This window comes from Microcaecilia unicolor, chromosome 6, assembly GCF_901765095.1.
Source record: "Microcaecilia unicolor chromosome 6, aMicUni1.1, whole genome shotgun sequence".
NCBI lineage: Eukaryota > Metazoa > Chordata > Amphibia > Gymnophiona > Siphonopidae > Microcaecilia > Microcaecilia unicolor.
Window position 1 is genome coordinate 316216683 of NC_044036.1, and position 12632 is coordinate 316229314.

Here is a 12632-nt window from a genome sequence, read left to right on the forward strand (position 1 = left end):
TACACATGGCTAGCCACAGGCATTTCTCTTGTCAAAGTGGAACTTCATCAGAATTTTGGGAATTGGAGTTGCTCAGATTATTTACATTTCCTGATGGTTCCAAAATCTTCACAGGCAAACTAATAAACATGCTTCAGAGCTCCTATATTACACAATTGGGCAAATAAAGTCAGACTGATTTTTAAAAACCTCTAATCCAGCTATTACCCTACATATGGTATTTATTATGAGTAACATATCAGCACTAAAACCATTAATGCAATTCCAATAAACTGGGACAAAATGCAAGCATGTAACCATGCTCTTGGTTCTTCCTTAAGTAAGTCTATGATAAAAGCTGTACAAGTTTTTTTGGGATGCTATATGGTTTAAAGATTACTTTGTTAGACTAACAGACTGATTATTCAATCAATTGCTTCAGCTGATGTGGTGGAATGAAACCGATAAGAAACTACTAAATGGAAGGATATTTTCACATCTATAAAATGGTCTGCTTTCAATTTATGTGGGCTTAAAAAAATGCAGCAGACAACAAAGAAACAAGAACTAGAAATGGTAAATATTTATATATCACTCACCTAGCATAAACCCTGAAAGGAAAAATTATTTTGTCAAACAGATTATTGATTTATGTACATCTTCTGTACAATTTTACATAAACAAGTTCCCATGGTTTATGATGTGGAATTAGCATAGGTATCATAGCATTCCCGGTAACAGTATGTTATCTAAGTCCAGAAAGGCAAAGAGGCCCTGGATCCTGTGTGTGGCAATTGGTAAAGATTCAGAAATTAGGAGAGGCCAAGTGGAACAGTCTAATATTCATAATACTGTTTGCTTATGGCAAACTTAAGGTTCTTGTAATAACCCACAGCAATGGGGATATATGTAACTAGACAAGAATCAACCACCAAGATGGAGAAAGAAAGTCTGCTACGAGGAGAACAAAACGGGTGCAAGGGAGTAGCAAGACCAACAGGACTATTCGAAGAACCAAGGGAGACAGGAGAATGCTGTAAATAAAATAAAAAGTTATAAAAAAAAAAAAAAAACACCTTTTTTTTACAGCATTCTCCTGTCTCCCTTGGTTCTTCGAACAGTCCTGTTGGTCTTGCTACTCCCTCACTCCAATATATGTAACTATGCATTCTACAGAACTTGCAAAATTGGACAAAATCACTTGGCATCAAAGAACAATGTCCTGAACCTGAACAATTTATTTGGGTGCTGGGTAGCCTGAAACCCCTAGACTTCTCTGCAACTATAAAGTAGTGTAAATAAGTCCATGAGCACTTTTGTGTCAGAGGGACAGTACTGATGCTCATGGACTCAGAAAGGGGTCAGAATTTGCTACAGTGCTGCAGCTTTCTCTCTATCCTAAGGAATTCTCAAGCTTATTGTTGTCTACTCTTTTGAGATACCTACCAAGACATCTTGCTTTACAACTTAAAAAAAAATGTTTGCTTCCTGTTTGTTATGTATATCATTATATACTCATCTCCAAGGAAATAGAAATCCAAGTTATGTACAAACGCATAGCAGGGCTAACAAAATGTATCAATGAAAAGTACAAAATGTAAATAGGAAAACAGGTAAAAACTGGATCTTTCAGATGTCATATTTCCAACTTAATAAGCAGGTTCTTGATTTGATTGAACAGACTAATTGTTTACACTAATTGTTTCAGCTGGTTTAAAACAAACTAACTGATGACACTAATTTACTGGAATGCAGAACTTCTGTAGTCTGGTATTCCTGCAAAAACAAGTAACCAACTCTCTCTCCTCTTCCTCTAGATCTGTCAGCTCTACTCTAAAGCTGCTTGATGCCAAATGTTAAAGTTCTTACTGTCAATAACGAAACAGAGAATAGAAGCAAAGAGGATCCAGCAAACTATTCTCTTTCTTTTTAAAGAGGATCCTGCAATTTTGGGTGGGATCCAGAGTAACCATGCATCTGCACCAGATCCTCCTAACAGAATAAGAATAATTTGCTGGGTTCTCCTGTTCCTTGTGTTTGATGTTGGCCATAAGGACTAGTTAGACATGACAAACTACTCTACTCAGCAATTTAAGGAACTGGGGTGCAGATCCACAGAGTTGTGCATCTTATTCCAGATCGTCCAGATGCTCAAAATGATTACTAGGGATCCAGAAGATCCTGAACAAAAATTTTGATGGATTCTCCTATCAGCCATAGCAAACACTTTATAATCAGCATCATAAGGTCTCTGAAGCAAATGCAGGCCATACATCTCTTTTAAGGCTATATTTATTTCTTTATTGGGATTTATTAACCGCCTTTATAAAGAAATTCACCCAAAGTGGTGTACAACAGGTACAGTTTAACATAAAATTTACAATTTTGTTAATTTAGATATGGCAAATTCAGGGCCTCTTTTACCAAACCACCCTAGCAATCCCGGTGTGGCAATGCCGACAAAGCCCATTCACTTTGAATGGGCTTTGTTGGCATTGCCGCATGGGAATCACTAGCGAGGTTTGGTAAAAGAGGCCCTCAGGGGCTGATGCACAGCAACACCTTTTACTACAGGTGTCATGGTAAAAATTACCAAGTCGCAAACAGCAACCAATACACAAAGGGAACTGAATGCAAATGAGATGAACAGATCCCCCTTCACATATCAGTCACTGCTTGCAACTGGAAGCTGTCAAATATATTTGACAGCTTGCCAAAAAATCCCTAGTGGTCCAGTGTACCACCACCTGACCCCTCCCCAGAACAAAAAATCCTGGGAAGACCAGTGGACCACCTCCCAACCTTGTACCCACAGAATAAAAATTCCCTAGTGGTCCAGTGGACCCCAACCCCCTCCCAGACCCCCAAGCATAAAAGCCCTGGTGGTCTGGTGGACCCTGCATCCCCTCCAGGGCCCCCCCAAGTAAAATCACCATGGTGGTCCAGTGGAACCAACCCCCCCTCAGCAAAGATCTACCTGGTAGTCTAGTGACCCTCCCCTCCCAGTACTTTAATTAGTTGGAGGTAGGAGCAACACCTCCTCCCTTCTCTCTCTGGGCCCACCTGGAACAAAATGGCAGCACCCAGCCACTGCCCAGTGCATTCTAGGATGCACTGGGCAGGGCTAAGCACCATATAAGGGAAACAACTCTTTATATGGTGCTTAGCCCTTCCCCGTGCATCCCAGAATGTACTGGGTAGGAGCTGGGTGCCAACATTTTGTTCCAGGTGGGCACAGAGGCAGGAGGGAGGAGGTGCTGCTTCTGCCTCCAACGTTTTAAGGTACAGAGAGGGGGGTCATCAGACCACCAGGTAGATCTCTGTTGGGGGGGGGGGGGTCTGGTCATGTCCAGTGGACCAGGGCTGGGAGTGGGTGTGGGGTCCACTGCACCACCAGGGAATCTATAAAAGATTCAGGAGGTCTCAGGTGGGGATTGGGGGGAGGTAGGGAGCACAAGAAGACAGTCTTTGTAGCTGCCTGTTTGTGTTTCCCTCCTCTCTGACAACTCCAGCATAGCAGTAAATCAGCTCATTAAAGCTAGGTGCTCTGGAGCTGTGCATCGCCCAGAATGCTCATTAGAATTCTAATGAACTCACTGTAATACATTTGCATGGGGTTCTCGGTGGCTGCTAACAGCATACTTTAGAGCCACGGAAAACCTCTTTGTACATTACTCACTAAATAAGTTTGCTTTAGACTAGCTACAACCAGTCCTAAAGCAAATGTTCCCAGTACAGTAAGCTTTGTGCATCAGGCCATCACTTTTTTTTACTCACTCCCATGTAAACAAACTCTCAAGGAAATTTCTTCCAGTTTATAGAATACAAATACATAAAGGTTAAGCATTCTGTAGTAAATGAATACCAAAATTCAGAAGAACATTACATACAATGTCAATAAAATTGTATCAATTGACAATTTAACTTATTCTTTTTTATTCTTTAAGCAGTTCCCCTAAAATGACCCAGACCACAGAGTAATCATGTTACCAGAGCTAAATTACTTCCCTCACTGGATTAGCCTGATCTACAAGTTTGATTATTACAAATGACCCCAGGCCCTGCATGAGCCAATTGGTGTCATTGTTCCAAACATTTAGGTTTGCCTAAGAAAAATATACTGGCACAATTTACAATTTTTAATTGTAAAATGAACTTGCAGAACTAATATTAGTAATATGTAATTTATCTTTAAAACCAAGCATGGTACTGGAAGATTGGAGGGTGGCCAATGTAACACCGATTTTTAAAAAAAGGTTACAGAGGTGATCCGGGAAATTATAGACCAGTGAGTCTGACGTCGGTGCCGGAGACTATTATAAAGAACAAAATTACAGAGCATATTCAAAAGCATGGATTAATGAGACAAAGCCAACATCGATTTAGTGAAGGGAAATCTTGCTTCACCAATCTATATTTCTTTGATTTGAAGGGGGAAACAAACATGTGAATAAAGGTGAGCAGATAACGTGTTATTTGGATTTTGAAAAGGCATTTTACAAAGTACCTCATGAAAACTCCAGAAAAAACTGGAGAGCCATGGGATAGGAGGTAGTGTTCTATTGTGGATTAAAAACTGGTTAAAAGATAGAAAACAGAGAGTTGGGTTAAATGGTCAATATTCTCCTCAATGGAGAAGGGTAGTGAGGTTCCACAGGGGTTTGTGCTGGAACCGCTGCTTTATAACGTATTTATACATGATCTACAGATGGGAGTAACTATTGAGGTAATTAAATTTGCAGAAGAAACAAAAGTTATTCAACCCGAACTATAACTATGTAATGCAAGGTTCCACACTACAAGTCACCGACCAGGAAAGGGATCTAGGTGTCATCATTGATATACGTTGAAACCCTCTGCTTAGTGCGCAGCGGTAGCGGTGGTGGCGGCTAAGAAAGCAAACAATGTTAGGTATTATTAGGAAAGGAATGGAAAACAAAAATGAGGATGTTATAATGCCTTTGTATTGCTCCATGGTGCGACTGTACCTCTAATATTGTGTGCAATTCTGGTCACCACATCTCAAAAAAGATATAGTGGAATTAGAAAAAGTACAGAGAAGGGTGACGAAAATGGTAAAGGGGATGGCTAAAGCAGCTAGGGCTCTTCAGCTTGGAGAAAAGACAGCTGATGGGAGATATGATTGAGGTCTAGAAAATGAGTGGAGTGCAACGGGTAGACGTGAATCACTTGTTTACTCTTTCCAAAAGTACTACAACTAGCGGGCACACAATGAAGCTACAAAGTAGTAAATTTAAAACAAATCAGAGAAAACATTTCTTCACTCAACATTATCAATAGAAATCAAACAAAATAAAACATGGAAAAGAAAATAAGATGATACCTTTTTTATTGGACATAACTTAATACATTTCTTGATTAGCTTTCGAAGGTTGCCCTTCGATCGGAAATAAGCAAATGTGCTAGCTGACAGTGTATATAAGTGAAAACATTCAAGCATTACTATGACAGTCTGACAGGGTGGGAGGATGGGGGTGGGTCGGAGGTATGCATGGGAACATCAAAGCATATCATTGATATTCTAACAGGATGGGTGTGGATAATTGAGGGGTGGGGTGATCTTATTTTTCTTTTCCATGTTTTATTTTGTTTGATTTCTATTGATAACCTTAAGAGTGGACTAACACGGCTACCACACTCTTCACTCAACATGTAATTAAACTCTGGAATTTGTTGCCAGAGAATGTAGTAAAAGCAGTTAGCTTAGCAGGCTTTAAGAAAGGTTTGGATAGCTTCCTAAAAGAAAAGTCCTTAAGCTGTTATTAAGAATAGAAGTAACTTGTAGCCTCACTCAAATACACAAGGCGTGACACGGGCTGCACATACTGCAGCAGGACATGTTCATCCACTCCTACCCTAGCTGAGATAATATTTAACCATCTCTCTGACCTCATGTGCGCCTTTCTTTAAATGTCCCCTTACTTTCTAACTCTTCTTAATCTCTTACTTATATATGTTCCATCTTTGCTCATACCCTTCACTGTCAATTGAAATGTTCTATTATGTTGACATTGTAAGCAGTACACTATGCCATACTTTATATTATTTTAATATTTTTACTGCTGTAATTGCCTATTGCTTACTGTACACAATCTTGAAAGAATTCCTTCAAAAAGGCGGTAAATAAATGCTAATAGATACATAAATAAAAATGGACTTGGTGAAACTCCACTGCTTATGTCTAGGATAAACAGCATAAAATGTATTGTATTGTTTTGGGATCTTGCCAGGTACTTGTAACCTGGATTGGCCACTATTGGAAACAGGATGCTGGGTTTGATGGACCTTCGGACTATCCCAGTATGACAATACATATTTTCTTAACTATTTTATGAAAGGCAAATGAATTACATGTACTTTTCACATACTATACAGTGGACAATGTATTTCTCTTCTGAGGTTGTCTGCACCTCTCATGGTTCTTCCTGCTTAATTAGCTAGGAGAAAACCCTATGAAATAAGTGACTCAATGCTGGAGAAATACTTTGACGTGGATTTATCCATCTGCTTTCGTTTGGTTTACACCAGGGCAAAAACTACTTGCAAGAAAACAAAGTACAGCTACTTTATTTCCTTCCCACATAGATCAAAATTCCACTGATAAGAATCAAAACTAGCTATATAGATGTGAATTACTTCCAGAGACTAGTTCCTTCTCGCTCATCTTCAGCACGTGTTACAGTGGAAAGAAAGAACCATTCACCCTAACTAGCCCCACCTTGACAGAACAGCAGAACCTTACAACACGTTTTCTTGACATTTAAAAGGCAGGTGACGTGAGAAATTTAACAAGGCCTAGTTACCTAGGCCACCTGTTGGACCCTCAGAAACCATTTGAAGGAATGTTCTTCACACTCACTTGGGTATCCATTTGCTACATTTACCCTTTCTCCCCTCTCAGCCATTAAGTAAAAATTTACAAAACAACGACAATAATAAAGCACGTGAAAGGGCAAAAACTGCTGCCTTTCCCAACCCCGCCTTCATCCTGTCAAGTTAAACGGCAGTCTGCCCTGCCAGGCTTCGTCCCTCACACCCCCGCCCCCAAGCACGCTGAATCCGGCCTAAGCCCGTTCTTTATCCGGCCCGTTCCGGTTTGCACCAGTCCGAACAGGTTCAAACCGGTTTAAGATATACGAGGTTTTTTTTTTCCCCCTTTTACGCGTGACTCACGCTGGCCACTGACGTCAGCCGTGCGCGTGTGTTTTTACGTACGTGTAGTGCTGCGGTTTCTCAGGCTGCGCGTGCAGCACGTTGGCAGTCGCGGGGGACGCCGAGGAGGCCGCGGGGGCACTCGGGACGGGGCCCTTCGACATCTTCTTTCTCTCTCTCCTCTCCTTTTATTATTCGCTGTGCGCGGTCCGCACGGTTCCGCCAGTGCGCAGGCGCCAACGCCATGAGGAAACGAGGAGCCCTTGGCTTTCTCGCAGGGGGTTTTGGGATCCGTAGTCTAGGAATCACAGTTATTCTCAATTTAGGGGGAATAGTTTGCCATTCAAATAAACTACAAGACCCATAGGAGAATTACGTCAGTTTCCCGGATGGTGATGTATTGCTGAGATGATTTGGGGAGTTGTAGTTCAATTCAACAAAGGGGGAGGAAGTTGTTTGCTCCTCTTTCCTTAAAGACGGAGGCTAGGTGTTAACGATTTTTCAAAACTAAAGCGTAAAATCTTAAGATTATGGGGTTAACAAATATCGCTTTATATCGATGTGTATTAAAAGCTAGTTTTATTTTAGTTGGGTGTGCTTTGGAAGTTTTCCAGTTTGAATTTTTAATATACATTGAGTACTCAAAGAAACACAGACGAAATATGATTAGTGAAATTCATTTAAATTAGCATTTTCTTTTGGTTAGTGGTTAGTGTTGTGGACCTTGATGCTGGGGAACTGGGTTCGATTCCCACTGCAGCTCCTTGTGATTCTGGGCTAGTCATTTAACTCTCCACTGCCCCAGATACAAATAAGTTTCTGTATTTACTATGTAAACCACAGAAAGGCAGTATATCAAGTCCCATTCCTTTTTTTTTTTTTTTTTAATAAAGAAGGATAAAGGTAGTTTGGGATAGAGGTGTACAGCAAATTTAGGGTCCCTTTTACTAAGCTGCGATAAAAGGTGACCTGCACAATGATTAGTGTGGGGGTTTCCTCGTGCCCAGAGGTCATTTTTAGTGCAGCTGTAAAACAGCCACATTTCCATTTTTCCATTCATTTCCAAATTAGCATGTGAGGCCTTACTGGTGGTTTCTGTTTAGTAGGTGGAAAAGGCTCATGCGCTAATCAGTTGGTTTGTGGTAATGTAGCTGCACTAACTGATTAGCGCTGGACACACATACTCTCCACCCCCAAACTTGCTGCCAATGGTAAAAAAAAAGTATTTTTTTAGTACTGGGGAAGCATGTGCAAATGCCTGAACTAGAGGCCGAGTGCACCCCATGGTAGTGTATTTTGGTGCATGGAAAGCATACGTTAGTGCTTACTGCCTCTTAATTAATTAATTTATCACATTTGTACCCCGCACTTTCACGCTCAATGCGGCTTACATAGTAACAAGAGAATACAATCTGTAGTATCAGAATCAACAAAGTAGGTATATGATAGAACAAATGAACAAGGAGTAAATGGGATAGAAGAGGTATGGGAGAAAGGATAGGGATAGATAAGGAAGTGGAGCGATAAAGGAAAAGTTAGGGAAGAGCATGAAGGGTAAGACGGTTGGTAGTAAATATTTTCTGAGTCGTTACTGATTAGTTGAACTGGTAAATAAATGGGTTGCATATGTTTGTTTATGGCAGGTCAAGTCATTCGGGTAAACCTGTTTGAATAGATGGGTTTTCAATAATTTCCTAAAGGGAAGATATTCACTAATTGACCGAATGTATCTGGGTAGAGCATTCCAGAGTTGGGATCCCAGGTAGGGGAAGTTAGATGCATGGTAGGTTTTGTACTTTAGTCCTTTGCAATTGGGAAGGTGCAGGTTAAGGTATGATCGTGAAGATGTTGACATGTTTCTGGTCGGAAGGTTTAGTAGATTGACCATGTAACTTGGTGATACCCCATGGATGATCTTGTGGATTAGTGTGTTGGCCTTAAAGTTGACTCGTTCTCTAATAGGTAGCCAATGAAGTTTCATACGGAGGGGTGTTGCACTTTCGAATCTAGGCTTCCCATAAATAAGTCTAGCTGCCGTGTTCTGGGCAGTCTGACGTTTCTTCTTGATTTGGGCCTTACATCCAACGAAGATACTATTACAGTAATCAACTTGGGTGAGTACTGTGGATTGTACCAAAGCAGAAGGTATTCAAGGGGAGATAAGGTTTCACACGTTTCAACATCCACATCATGTTGAACATTTTCTTCGTGATGGATGTTGCATGGTCTTCAAGGGATAAGTATTTATCCAATGTAATGCCAATGACTTTCAGATTATTGGATATATAAGAAAAGACCCCTTTAAATTCATGCAAAATGTCTTGGGGACCCCTGCCAGCCAAGGTATTTCCTGTGGCAGTGGGTGAGGAGAGGCGGGATGACAGACCAAAATGTGCCCTACCACCTCGGGCCCTGGCCCTCTCCCACCCTGCCATATATAGAATCTAGCCCTTTCTGTGTGTAAGACATATTTTAAATGTGGAAAATGGCTCTTATAAAATTATGCAGTTGACCATGCATGTATTAGTAGTACCCAGTCAGAATTGTGACTGCTTGGGCATTCCTGGAACTGTAACAGAATTGTAATGTATGTATATATTTTATACAAATACTAGTAAAAAAGCCCCGTTTCTGATGCAAATGAAACGGGGGCTAGCAAGGTTTTCTTCAGAGTGTGCATGTGGGAGTGTGTGTCCCTGCCCTCTGCCCTCTCTCCCTCCCCCTCCCCCCTTGGAGTCCAGTCCTTCAGTGTTAAGTTTCCTGCTGTTCTGTGTGTGTGTTACAGAGAGAGTGAGGGCATCTCTCTCCCCTCCCCCCTATGAGTCCTTCACTGTTACAGAGAGAGGGATTTCCTGCTGTGCTGTTTTCCTTCACTCATGGGGAAACCGGATATCTCTGGCGATTCACACTTCCGGCTGGAGGCTTCATAGAACGTTGGTCTTGCCTTTTATATATATAGATGGTCTTGCCTTTTATATATATAGATAGATGGTATGTAACTTAGGTCCATACAGAACACACACACATTCACACCTTCAGAGCAGAGGAAAATCTGTGCATGATAATTCATGCACTATTGGGGACAGTTCTATTTGTTTATTTCATAAGGGCACCTAGATGCCAATGCTGATTTATAAAATAGGTGCTTTTTAGGTACTTTGTAAGCTAATAAGCTTATGGAGATGGGGAAAGGGTTGCTAAGTTAAAACAATGAGGCCAACTAGAACGCAGCACCTGCAGAGTCTCAGAACTAAAGACGGAGTGGAGTCCAAATACTGTAGTGGGTAGAATGCATGTGAAGGTGAGGCCTGTCCTACTCAATTAGCTGAATCAGCAGGAAATTCTTGGCTCAAGAAACAATTTACAATAAAAAAAAAAAAGAGCAGAGCAAAGAGTGGGAGAGAGGGAGATGGGGAAATTATTGCATGTTTCACTTTTGAAGTAGAATATTGAGAATGGCAACAATGTCAAGATCTGTGCTTAAAGGACTGAAATGGAGGTTGGGAAAGGGCAAAACAGCCAGAAAGAAAGGATTGTTCTGTTTGTTTCAGTTGTGGTAGAGAGAGGGGAGGAATTGAGCAGATTGTATCCAATGTCAAATATGCTGATACAATGAAAACTCTAAAGGGTGAGAAAGAGGTATATCTAGGTTGAGAAACTCAATCAGATCATCACGTTCTTTTTTTTAAATCTCCGCCACCCTAGTTGTAAAGGACTCAAATACAAATCAGTTCATGGATCCAGTTTTTCATAGATAAGTACACAAATCTGGAATGCAATCCCAAAGGCTGTGAAAACTATGTATGACCACCTCAACTTCCGGAAATCACTAAAGACTTTCCTGTTCGAAAAAGCATATCCTAATGGTCCAACTTAAATACCTGAATCCAACAACTCAAATAGACCCAAATGTGATATGAACTTAATGAACTTTACATAACCTTACTCTATGTTTCCTAATTTGTCTGTACGTATCTATTTCATTTAATAACAGCACTCTATATTTGTTCATAACCGGAGGAGGCTTTCGCCCCACGGCGCTATGTAAGCCACATTGAGCCTGAAAATGTGGGGTACAAATGTAATAAATAAAATAAATCAAGGTGCTGAAGGAGGAGGTGACGTGTGAACCCACTAAGATCAGAGGCGGGTCCTTTTAAAAAGTGATAACTGCTAGCCTATGCTTACCATAGCTTAAAGGGCTTACTGTGGGACGTCTCAGGTGTCCTGCGGTAAATGCAGAATGTGCGCACACTACCCACGTGATAACAGATATACATGTTTTTGGCTGAGGGGATGTGTCTGCACTAATCAGCACATCTACATCACCATGGACTAACCGTTTAGCCCAGGATTACCGCATGAGTCCTTGCCACATAAAATGGGTGGTAATAAGTGCTCATGCTATCATTGTTTTTATGGCTGCGCATTAATGGCAACATTATCACATGGCCATTAATACTGCAAATATAAAATTGGCCATTTTACTGCTGTGGTACAAATTACCTTAGCTCACGGGAAAAACCCTTATAAGAGCACGCTAAAACCACCTTCTACCACAGTTTTGTAAAAAGACCTCAGAAAAAGTGCCTGTATATCTACTATAATAAAACTCACCCTCAACGTTCTGAGGACACTGACGTCAGTGAAGCCAAGCCCTGACTTCCTTCAAAAAGGTTTGAAGGTTCGTGGTGGTGAAGCCACCAAAATCGCTCCGGGCCCCGCCCTCCAGGGCGGAGCAATGGCAGAACAACGAAGGGGTTGGCAGGGAGGGAGGCGGGGGGGGGAATCACTCCGGGCCCCGCCCTCACGTCAAACGTCATGACGTTGGGGGCGGAGCAATGGCAGAACAACGAAGGGGTTGGCCAGGGAGGTAGGGGGTGTTGGCGACGAAAACCTTGCTAGTGCCCGTTTCATTTGCTCTGAAACGGGCCTCTTTTACTAGTAATATATAAACAGCTTTGGTTGCACCAAAGAAGATGGTATTACCCTTACCTAAACTTATTGTGGATACAAAATATTGTTGAATGGGATAAAGGGGAAAATGGTATTTGTTTTATTTATTTTGACATTTATACCCCACATTATCCCGAATATACTGGAGTTCAATGTGGTTTCCAATAAGTAAAACAACATTCAAGGTTTACAATAAACAATTACTATAAACAAAATATCAAGTAAGAGTAGAGTAGCACAAATAAGATACAAGTAAGAACTAAACAATAAACCATTGATAACCAGTTACAATCTAACGCACTCCATCAGTGGGTAGAAACCTCTTAAAGAGGAAAGTTTTCAGTCTTTTGCAAAATACCAAGTAATCAGGCTGACCCTTGATTGCCATTGGCAGGGAATTCCACCACTTAGCACCTTGGTATCTAAAGACTGTGAAGTAAACCAATTTATAGCGCACTGTCTTGCATCTGGAAGATGAAGTCTAAGGTAGTCCCTAGAAACAGAGGTTATATTGCATAGGGTTG

General features: G+C 41.1%; 1 protein-coding gene across 2 annotated transcripts in view; it reads right to left on the reverse strand.

The window, feature by feature from the left end:
- Positions 1 to 7922, reverse strand: part of UNK (unk zinc finger) — a 121748-nt gene extending 113826 nt beyond the window's left edge. For both annotated transcript variants that reach the window (XM_030208247.1, XM_030208246.1), the window contains exon 1: positions 7216 to 7922. In XM_030208247.1, coding sequence (XP_030064107.1) covers positions 7216 to 7316 — 101 coding nt within the window. In that variant the 5' untranslated portion in view covers positions 7317 to 7922. The remainder of the gene's footprint in view (positions 1 to 7215) is intronic.
- Positions 7923 to 12632: the final 4710 nt, after the last annotated feature.